The 11,813-nt window shown below is 35.5% G+C and overlaps 1 protein-coding gene and 1 long non-coding RNA gene across 5 annotated transcripts; both read right to left on the bottom strand.

Annotated features, from left to right (window-relative positions):
* On the bottom strand, nt 263-1,352 carry LOC107648596 (probable 1-deoxy-D-xylulose-5-phosphate synthase 2, chloroplastic). The gene is made up of 3 exons (XM_016352404.2): nt 1,097-1,352; nt 698-979; nt 263-612 (listed from the first exon to the last, which is right to left on the bottom strand). The coding sequence occupies exons 1-3, from the start codon at nt 1,265-1,267 to the stop codon at nt 445-447; spliced, it is 621 nt and encodes a 206-aa protein (XP_016207890.1). The 5' UTR covers nt 1,268-1,352; the 3' UTR covers nt 263-444.
* Nucleotides 1,364-5,791, bottom strand: LOC107648597. Of its 4 annotated transcripts, XR_001621988.2 has the most exons (7): nt 5,650-5,791; nt 5,321-5,455; nt 3,243-3,536; nt 2,978-3,172; nt 2,340-2,445; nt 1,833-2,241; nt 1,364-1,593 (listed from the first exon to the last, which is right to left on the bottom strand). It is a non-coding gene; the product is annotated as an uncharacterized LOC107648597 (long non-coding RNA). The 4 variants fall into 4 exon arrangements; XR_002348713.1 differs by having other exon boundaries at nt 2,340-3,172; XR_001621989.2 differs by lacking the exon at nt 2,978-3,172.

Raw genomic sequence — 11,813 nt, 5'->3', positions numbered from 1 at the left:
TTTATGTTTAAAATGGCAGTTTCTAACTGCCATTTTTACCAGGTTATAATGGCATCATTTTCGTTTAAAAAGGCAGTTGTTAACCGCCGTTTTTACCAACGTATAATGGCATTGTTTTCATTTAAAAGGGAGTTTCTAACCGTCGTTTATACCTAATTATGATGATAATTTTATACTTTTTAAAATAAAATTGAAACCACCAATTTAATAAAAGAGCACATCACCTAATTTAGATTTAAAAGCACACACCTAACTTAATACATTTACACCAACCATGGTCAACAAAATCATGGGTACACACTCATTTTCATTGACAATTTCAAGATCGTGAATCTTAATTTCCAAAAGATTAGATAATTGTTGTAGAATTACAAAATCATGGGTACACACTCATTGGAATCTCAATTTCAAATTTGGCCCATTGAGTTGTAGAATGATAATAGATTAGATAATTGTTCCACAGACATTTTTTCCATAACCTTTCTTGCCAATTTCTCTCTTTCTTGATTCAGCTTCAGTCTCTCTATGTATGACCCTGCATTCCTCAACTATAGAACCATATCCCAAGATTGCAACTCTGCTACCTTCTGTCAGAACTCTACCCTTTCCAATCTACATAAAGTACATCACCAAAACTTCAATTTTGGTTGGCTTAACCAAATACAATACAACATTATGTTTGGAAATTAATGCTAACCTCAAGTGCAGTTCCTTTGTTATTGAGAGGCAAAACGGCTCCAATTCCATTCCCCCTTGGGAACCTAAAGCAGCTTGGTCTGTCATCTATGGCTGCAGCGGTTGCAACCATGTGCATCAGTTCAGCCTCATCTGATGGAGCCATGACCACCATGTTAGGCAAGCAAGCCATGTAGGTGATGTCAAATGCTCCACAATGGGTAGGTCCATCAGCACCAACTAAACCAGCTCTATCCATAGCGAATCGGACTGGTAACTTCTGAAGATCTACATCATGGACCACCTACAAACCCAATTTGGACCACAATTGTTAGATTGTTTTGTGAATTATGACATTAACTACTTAGCTACCTCTATAGTGGACATAAACCAATTTGGCCTAATGTTATTTATTCCTTACCTGATCGTATCCACGCTGAAGGAAAGAAGAATAGATAGCACAAAATGGCTTGAGGCCCTCAGTGGCTAGCCCTGCAGCAAACGTAACAGCATGTTGTTCGGCGATCCCAACATCGAAGCATTGGTCTGGAAACCTTTTCTGGAAGTAGTTTAGGCCAGTTCCACCACCCATCGCGGCGTGAATGGCTACAATCTTGTTGTCTACTTCAGCTTCTTTTATCAAGGATTCAGCAAAGTACTGAGTATATGATAGTGTATGTAGTACAAGCCAAGCTCCTCAAAAAAGGTTGATCCGGAAGCACTGATCATGCCTCTTGCATACTCATCTACTTTTGCTGCAACTTCATGGGTTTGTCTTCCAATCTGCTTTGTGATGCTCTTCAGCAATAAGCTTGCCCTGCAGTCATTGCTCCATCTCCTTCACAATACTGACATCATCCTTCAACATATTCATAAAATGCTCCTCTTGGTATATGCCACAGTAACACCATCGCAAATCTGTAATCACTGAACTAGTTTAGTCACTTACATTATTTGAGATGCCAAAGAAATGTCACAAACAAAATCCTAGCTTGTAGGATAGGAACTAATGTATTAAAAAATGTGAAAGAAAACAAAGTTTATTAGAAAACCTGACATCAATACCATAGGCATTAGAAGATAATTGAGAGGGGAACAAAAGCTTGCAGTTGTATGACAAACTATAGCATGTCTAGCTATAATCAAAGGTTGCTCACCATATTTACCCCACAAAAACTCTTCTTCGTTATTCTATAATCAAAGGTTGCTCACCATCACCTCCACAGGTCGAGCAAACTGAAACCTAATACTGAAAAATGGGAATAGAAATATGTTTTCATGTACACATCATGTAAGCAAACCTGCATAAGAATAAAAAATAACTAAATTTATAGTCCGTATCACACAAGCTTCTACTAATATCCATTTCCTGAACTAACCTTAATCATATCATAAGTAAACAGCCACATGATCAATTTAAGTTTAAATAAAAAAGCAAATTTAAATGAGAACGAAAGCAAATCATGTAAAATGAATATTTCGATATTGTTTCATGGACTCTGCAATTTCAGATACAGCATGAAGACGAGCAGAAATCATGGTCTGATTGCATAATGGGTGAGATACCTGTTTCATGAATAAGAACAATTAGATAAAGGAATTTTTTTTAGTTGAAAGAATCAAGAATTCAACATTCAATGGTGGTATATCAAAACTAGAAGCACCTTGTACCCAATGCCTAAGAAGCCTGGAACCAAATATAGTAAGGGTGCGATTCATAATTTGTAGCAAGGACCCATTCTCAGATCCATCACTATTATTTTTTAAAATCTGAAATCACATAGAAACATCCATTAGCAACAAGGATACACAACAGAGTCCAAAATGGTATGATGAAAATTAAAGCACACAAAATAACAGTTTTAGCTTGCACAATAGCACAAGCAGAAAATAAAGTTCATAAAAAGTCTCTAAATGAATATTACGGGATCCTCCATGTAAAAGAAAAGAGCTATAAATGCGGATGTCACTGAATAGCAAGAAGCCAGGATATTTTCTTGCATGCTTTTATATGAATCTATGATAATTAAAAATTGAATCAAAGAAAATATGGACAGTTCAAATCGTGCTTAGAATATGAAATAAATTTGACTAAGTTAGTTCAATAACTTTTTTAATATTCTCACCCTCCACAACCAAAGAAACTAAGTAACTTATACAAGATAAAGATCCATTGCATTATGTGAATAAGGGGGGTTGGAGGAGAAGAAGAAGGGGAAAAAAATTACTTCAGGCACTTCAGTTAAACAATTCACTAAATGATGTGAATTTAAAGAGACCTGTAATATGACTAAACTATTACATCTTCATAGAAAAGATCTCTACATTTCCACGTATATCCAATAGATGCTAATATTGCATCACCAGCTATATCATGACCAGACAAGTAACTTGCCCTTAAATTTGAAGGTCCATCAAGATGAAGGCCATCTTTTCCATTTGGCAATTTAGAAGATGGATCTAGTATATAAGATTTTGGAGGCATTTTACATTTCACCTGTCAAGTCAATAATATATTAGAAAGCAACCATCTAAATTATGAAATGCATCTCTCAATTACATTTCACCTTGAAATAAAAACATTGGAGGCATCTTCAAGACCAAGTTCATTTGCAATTATATTAAGATAGTACTCTTTTGAGGAAATATGAAGAGTCACTCCTTCAACAGATTTTTCCTCTGAGCTAGGAATGCGTACAGTAAGGATTTGACTCCACCTCAGGATCAATATATTTACACAAGCTACCAAGCTTTGCATCATAAACAGCAAGGACAGAAACAGGAAGTGATCCACAAAGATCACCTTTCCTCTGTAAAATTGCTCCCATGTGACCACTGAGCAGGTGGAGAGATGAAAGAAACTGTATAAGTGTCAGATGACAAAAAAGGGCGTCAGAATGAAATGAAAATCACTGATAGTTTCTTTTGTCTAATTTTCATCATGATGGCCAACCAAAATAATTGTAAAAATCTTACCAAAAGTTAACCAAGCGATGAGACAAAATTGGCCATAAATAAAGTAGAAATTAAAGAATAGACAATTACAAAAACTTTTGGAGATAAGATCCATCCTAAAAGATTTTTTTACTTGAAATAAGCAATTTGGTAAGGAAGGGATGTAAGAAAAGAACGTTCTATTTCACCATCCATCATTTTACATTTTAAAATTTCAAGGTCTTAAGCTTTATACGGATAGAGGGCAATGAATACATATAGAAATAGCATACAAAATTCTTTGCAGTTCACTACAATAAATGTAAATATTCAATAACTTGAATTCTCAAGAAATTAGAACCTCTAAATGCAAAAAACAAAAAGAAATTAATAAAATAATAAACAAATAAATAAGGTTGATCAATTGGCTGTTAAAAAAATGCAACTAAATAAACCAAAAGTAATTCAACTAAATAAGTTTGTTATCACAGTTCCAAACAAACAGAAAAAGAAAAAAGAAATCATCCAGCATGCCAATAAAAATTATGCTCCACATATAATTACCTCCAGTTGTTGAAGCGCATTGGCTGAAAAGGTCATTTCTATATTTTTTGAGAATGGCCTTAAAGAAATGACTAGCTTTGGCACATTGTTCACTCAGCAATTCCTAATGATTTCGTGTATGCATAGTTTTTGGGGCTATATCTAGCTTTCTAGTTTTAATAAAGATAGGATTATTTTTTATGCTTTATCGTTGTTTTATGGAGTACAAAAATACTAATTACCATTCATAATAATCAAGTCTAAAACATGTGAAGACAATAATCATCAACATAAATATATAATATATATACCACAATAATAAAAGATCTAAAATTTATCCCACAATAATAAATAGATTCTCTTATAAGATAAAGACAACTCACCAAATATATAGTAAATATGCCATACCCATGAACTATCAAAGACCGGCCCTTATTAAGAAATTAATTATCAGGAGTTGAATGAAACTTGAATTCATCGAAATAGCAGCTGAGTTGAACAAAAAGGCTTTCTAGAAACATGACAATTTTCTATTCTTAATGCATACATCAGCAACAGTAGTAATGGTCGAAAAGAGTAATTTCCAGAAAAAAGATAAAAACCTATAAGAGTGTCATTTTAGTCTTGTTATGTGGATAAACATTCCACTTTAGTTACTGCAACTTTTCCAAGAATCTTGAGCAAGTTGAATTCTCAAAGAAACCAAATTTCAGGCAATGTAAAATAGAACATGTCCTAAATAGTTGTGACCGTCATTTATGATCACAAATAATTGTAAAACAGAAACAGCACTAAAAAAATGGTGATCAAGAAAACATAGATTATTTACAGAACAAATCCACATCCTAGACTTATGTGAGATCTTGCAAAGAACACTTCTTAAGCAGACAACCAAGGAAAACTTGAAAATTTGAAAAGTTTTCATTTCTTGTCTCCTTAACAAGTGAACTATGCCAAATCCTTACTATTAAAATAGAACACAACAACAAAGGCTAAATATTCAACAAGAAATTGCTCCAAATACTTGAATCAACATAACAAAACCAGTTCAGATAAGAAGTGGTCTTTAATCAACATAACCAGTTCAGAACACTAGACATTGGCACTAGATCTGATATCGGGGAGAGAGAAAGAGAGAGAAAGGAGGGGGTAAGGTTACGAAAACAACCTCGCAGGCTTTGCAAGTAGTGTCGACGGCAGATGTGAGGAAGGAAGATCCAAGATCCAAGATCTGAGATCGTCGACTGGTTGAACACAAGACCCGATCGGCGTCAATCACTTCCGCACCAACGTCAATCGAATGCTTCAACACAAGACCCGATTGCGGAGTTGCAGAGAAACAAAAACCCCCAAAAATCAGCAACAAAAACAATTTTGAAACCATAACCCGAGCAAAAACGAAGAAATCAGTAATTGACGGAGAGGGAGAGGAACCTAGAGAACTTGAGAGGGAGCTGCAAAGAAACAAATCAGTAACTGGTGGAGAGGGAAAGGTACCTGAGCAATCGTAACCGGCGGAGAGAGGAGAAGTCCGAGAGGAAAGAACGGCGTTGTCGAAGCACGGAGGAGACGAAGGAGAGAGAAGGGAGATCGAGAGCGCCGTAATGTGTTTCGTTTAATGAGCTAGGGTTGCAGTTCTTTGGTTTTATATACCTGTGAAAACGGCGGTTTAAAACCGCCATAATCACCAGAACCGCCACCAAACGCAAAGTTAATTATGGCAGCAACCAAAAATGCCATAATAACCGGGTATTACGGCGGTTCTTTAAAACCGCCGTAATGTTAATGCCATTTTAAACTCTTTTTTTTGTAGTGTACCACCTTCCTCTTGAGTGATACATATGAGTGAGAAGCCCAGCTTCAAGCCTCACATCTGAATGTAGGCGGGAGACTGCCACAACCCCTACGATGAAGAACAACGCATATCGTAATCACATATTCAATCTCAGAGGCCACTACTCATAGCACACTTCCGCTCATACTCATTCCATCAACCATAATCATTCATAATTTTCATTTCAAACTCATTAGTTCATCAGTTTCTCAATTTGTTGTCAGTAATCACCAAGTTCACTACTCTTCCTTCTCTCTCAACCAAACTCATCCTCAATACACCAAAAACCTAAACCTCCGTTCTCTAACTTTTCAAGGTAATATCCAAATAATTCCACCCAAGACATGCTCTATATTTAACATTCAAAAACAAGCAAAAAAGTCTTAAATAGATGTCACAGAAGTTTACAAGCTTGTTGGGAAGGTGAAACAGTTAAAAACAAGATTTTAATTGAAAAATAGGGCATGTGCGTACGCACAAGGGTGTGCGTGCGCACACCCAAGAGGATTTTCAAAATGTGTGCGTACGCATAGAGGTGTGCGTATGCATAGGTAGTAAAATTTCAACTATGTTCATCTGCACAAGGTGTGCGAACGCCCTCAACAGAGTGCACCTTCCAACGTGTGCGTGCGCACAGGTTATAAAACTTCGCTGGTTGTGTGTGCGTACAGGTCATACTAGCGCTTTCAACAGCAAGCCTTCTCTTGTGTGTGCATGCGCACAGGTTCAAAAACTCACAAGGGTGTGCGTACGCACAAGTCTGTGTGTGCGCACACAAACCAAAAATCACAAATTCTGCAGCATACACAGAATTCAGATTTTGACACCAAACTTTGAATGATCATAACTTCCTCTACAAAAATCTATTTCTTACAAAATTTATATCCATTTAAAGAGTTTTCAATGAAATTTAATTTAAAGAAAATTTCAACAAATTTTGAAAACTAAGGCTCAAGTTATGATCCGTCAAAGTTTACCAAAAATCTATTTTTACCAAAACCTTGAAAATTCAACTTACCACAACTCTCAACTTAAAACAAATCAAAGCCAACTCAACATAATATCAAATTCACTCATGAATCCATACCAACCATTTCTCAACCAACCATCAATGACTTCCCATTTACACTATTCCATACCATCAAAATCATTATTCTCCAACATCTAAAAAAAATCATCATAAACACTCCTAATTCTCCTCATTCATCAATAACATTTTCACAACTCATCATCAATCATCAACAATACTAGCAACTCTCAACAACTATAATAATTCTCAACATTCATCATTAAATCATTAAGCTCCCAAACATTTCACAACAATATTACACATCAATCATTCTTCATACATAAATACTTCACTTACCACCCATCATCCTCATAATAGTCATCCACCATCAATCATAGCTCAACATCAATAATGCTTCCTCATGCAACATTAACTCAAAATCAACACCATTCAATATCATCACCAACCACAAGATTCAAAACCCACAATCATCATCATAATATATCATCACACATCATAATCATCAATATCCTTCAACAAGCACCATAAACATATATTATACATTCCAACATTCCCTACAATCCTCTTCATCATATAACATAATTTCATAAATAATTAGGCATACACCAACATCATTCAATCCTATCTTATGATCCATTAGCCTAAGTTTCCAGAAAAATTACATATTACATAAAGGAAACCGAAACCATACCTTGGCTGATTTCCAATATGTGCAAAACACCAAAAGCTTGATTCCAACACGATCAACAAGTCTCAAGCACCAACACCACCTTCAAGACTCACCAACTATCAAGCCATACACATATAACATACCAACATCAAGCTTAGGGTTCACAAAGACAACTAAACACAAGGGTTTAGTAAGACCTTACCTTGTCCAATGAGATTAGGGGTAAAATTCAATAATTATCCACTACTGGAGATCACTTAAACAAGCAAAATCACAAAATCTACTCAAAAACCAAATTCCAAAAATGCAAAAAGTTAGGGCAGTAAACTGGGACGTGAGTTTCGAGTTCTTACCAAATTTTCTAAGATAAAAATGAAGAGCTTGACAAGAGCTTCACGTGGCTACAAACGGCTCGTCAATCGGAGTTCCGTAGCTCAAGTTATGGCTCCCGGAATGTGATGATGAATAGTAACATCACCGTCTTCCCCTCTCTTCTCTATGCAGCGCCCCCTTTCTTATTTTGGGGTGGAAATGGGCTGAAATGCTCATTTAATGAGCATATATATGTTGGGTCTTGGGCCCGGTTTCGGCCCAGTCCAACCCGTTAGCGGTTTTGATCCGTTTGGCCCACTTTGTGCCAAAACCTTTAAGATTAGTGCCCCGTTTTCAATTCTAAATTATTTTTTGTCCTTTCAAAACAATAAATCAATTTTCAAAATCTTATTTTTCAAAATACACGGTACTGGACAGACTAGAGCCGGCACTGCCAGCTTAAGTGCCAGTACGCATTCTTACAAAAACCTTTCGAAAAAAAATACATTTTCCAACTCAGAAAAATTCGTTGAAATCAAATTTCACCTTTAAAATTTCAAATTAAAACTTCTAAATTTTGAATCTACTCCGGGCACTTAAAAACTATTATTTTACTAAAGCGGTTAAGCCGGTTCTTTTAGGGGATGCCTTCATGATTGTCGTCAGGTTGATAAATTCTCTACCAATTCTGATACTAGACAATGTTACACCTTATGAAAGACTGTCAACTCTAAGCTTGATTACCTGTCATACTACAAGAAAACAACTCTATTGCCACGCTTTTTGAGCTATCGCCACGCTTTCGGTGACCTATCGCCACGCTTTAATTTTTGCCACGCTTTTGCAGATTGCCCCGCTTAAAAAACGTGGACGCATGTGAGAGATACGGCCACGCTTTTAAAGCGTGGCGATAGAGAGAGATACGGCCACGCTTTTAAAGCGTGGCAATAGAGAGAGATACAGCCACGCTTTAAAAGCGTGGTGATAGCCTTTTTAAATTTAAAAAAAATTCATTTTTTTATTTTACCTTCACTGCACAATATAAATTTAGTCCTTTTTTATTACCAAACCTATAAATATAGTATGCAATTTTGATTACAAGACAACTCAAACAGTAATTAGTGACATATAATTTTTGCTATAATTGTTTTATACATTAAAAAACTAATACTCAAATACAAAATAAATCTCAAGTTCAATGAAGTAATCTATCCCCTAACAGTCGGGCAGCACTGCAACTGAGAATATTTGCTTGTACTTATTGGCAGCTCAACCCCTAACAGTCGAGTAGCACGAGCCATCTCTCCCAATATTGCCTCCAAAGAAATAATACTGCATTTCAACATATATATCACATTTTAACATAGATGTACAAATACTACATGCATCCAAAGAAAGAAAAAGCATATGTGAGCTAGAATTTCCTTACAAAGACACATTACCATCACATGAATTAAGAGAGAACTTTTTGTTTAGAAAAGAAAAAAAAACTTTTAACATGTATAAAAGTATAAAAACTAACTTGGGATAAAATATCCCTTCAAATATGGAAGAGTAAAGCCATGATATATAGGGCTAAACCTTGTAAGAATGCATCTCAATTCCTTTGAATATCAGTTAGAAGAACACCATTGGTCAAAGCATTTGCAGCATCAAAGGTATGCCAAATAAATAATGTTATTCCCAAAAAATGTCAAAAAGAAACTTTACTTCCTTACATGAATGAAAACCTCTAAAATTAACAATCTGGTACCAATAATGTTCCTTGTAATTTTAGCTGACGATCCAGAACTGTAAGTATAAAGGATGTCATCAATATCTGCAAATCATCAAACCAAAGCAAATCCAGAACAATAAATTGCAGGTAATTAATAACAGTAAATTGCAGGTCCAGTCTCCTTTACGTGGAGCTGAATATGACAAGAAAAAATTTTTAAGAGAGACACTTGGAGGCTAGTTGATACATTGAGATTTTTGTCTTTTAGTTTTCCTTCCAAAACAAAAATTTAAGAATCATCGTGTAACATAAAAGACAGAGGCGAGATCAAATAGTTAAAATAAGTGATAAGCTTATTTTTCTGTAGGTGATAAGCTTTAAGTGCAATCTTATGCACCGCTTTGTTTTCATTTTCTTTATTCTTTATGGGAAGCTAATAAATAGGAAACAGAGAATCCCTGTGCCAGCTTGTTATTTACTGAGTTAATACACAAACTTAACCTATCCCAGACGGGCAGCCTAAAAAGGAAAAAGAGCTAGAGAGAGTCTCCCTTAAATGCTGTTAGTAGTTTACAAAAGAGGGGTTTACATACCTCAAATTAGTAGGTAGTGTGTACCTCGCATGTAAAAAAGTTTCTCTAAAATGTTAACGAAGTTATCGATGAGTTACATGAGACAGCCAACATAGGTAGCTCGAGGATATTGTTGTTGAAGCTTTGGCCACTGCACAAAAAACTTGTACATGAGCAGTCCACTCAAGGATAGCCTTCTCACTCTTGCAATAATACTCTCAGCATAGAAAATTCATGACCATCTGATTCCCAGTACCTAGAAAGCTTAAAAATTGGAATCACAACTGAAATAATTGAATAGATTGGGTTAATAGTATAATGGAAATGAAGGATATAAGAACCTTAAATAAGAAAGCAATTGCACATATGGGAATACAAGTTCCAGGCCCATTGCAAAGTATCTAGATTGTAGCAACACAAAAGTACTCAATATGTTACAGAGTAGCAGAAATCAATATGTTACAGAGTACCCAAAAAAACAGAAGAGCACATGTTGTCTTTGCTACTCAAAAATTTAGATATAAGAGTTCTTTTCATTTGAGATTATCTGTTTTCTTAATGTTGTCATGCAACTAGTAACAACTCTCTCCTTTCTACTTAATGAGTGTGAGAATACCTAGCCAATTCTATGAGCACAATCTTTGGCCTGAATTAGGACACCTGGAGTCCAGGATTGCTCTGTAAAGATAACTGTGCTTGCAGCAGTTAAAGTTAATCCAACTACTCCCGCTTTAATGGATAGCTGCATGATAACATGTCACATGAAATCATTATCTCAAGCACAAATACTAACCAAGACAACAGAAAAGATGCTTATAACAGAAACACATGGAAGAAATGCACAACCAAAAATACCACCATACTACAGCTGCCTTGATATAATCTTTTTCCTGAAAATCTGTAACCAATTGTTGCCTTCATGTAGCGGGTGTACCTCCATCAATCCAGATGCAACCCACTTTTCTCTTCTGAAAATTTTCAACAATTTTTGTAAGTGCTATAATTTCCAATATAAATAAAAAGAGAGTAAAATTGAACTGGTCTTACAAGAAGGCACTCATGTATTGCATCTGTCATTGGCTGATGGTGCGCAAATATAAGAAACTTGCAACCTTCTTGCAGTGATCACAACATATTACATGTGATAACCACTGATAGCCCAAATGAAATAGAAAGATGGAAGCAAGAGAGAAAAAAATTGAAGCAATCAAACTTTCAAATTAAGCACACACAACGATTTGGGGCGCTGGAAGATGGATGAAATATAAGAATTAACACATAATCTAAACCACTCAGACTAGCCAACGTTGACACCAATAATAGTTGTGGCATATGCTGACATTTTCACTACAACTGAAACAATGTTCACAAAAAATAAAATAAAATAAACGGAGGTTCTAGAGTCAAACAAAAATTCACCTCATCTACCAAGGAGTTCTCCAGCAATTGAGCCTTTTGAAGACTCATATTATCAGTAGCAGCAGCAACATAGAATTTGGGATTGAACTTATCTTTCTGTAACATTG

The sequence above is a fragment of the Arachis ipaensis genome, chromosome B06 (genome assembly GCF_000816755.2).
Source record: "Arachis ipaensis cultivar K30076 chromosome B06, Araip1.1, whole genome shotgun sequence".
Classification (NCBI taxonomy): Eukaryota; Viridiplantae; Streptophyta; class Magnoliopsida; order Fabales; family Fabaceae; genus Arachis; species Arachis ipaensis.
The sequence above is the reverse complement of the archived record's forward strand: the minus strand, read 5'-3'. Positions and strand labels throughout refer to the sequence as shown.

Coding starts and splice junctions, on each gene's coding strand:
- LOC107648596 (XM_016352404.2), bottom strand. CDS start 1,267: ATGGGTGGTGGAACTGGCCTAAACTACTTCCAGAAAAGGTTTCCAGAC. Junction 980..1,096: donor TTCAGCGTGGATACGATCAG/GTAAGGAATAAA, acceptor TTGGGTTTGTAG/GTGGTCCATGATGTAGATCT. Junction 613..697: donor ACAAAGGAACTGCACTTGAG/GTTAGCATTAAT, acceptor TACTTTATGTAG/ATTGGAAAGGGTAGAGTTCT.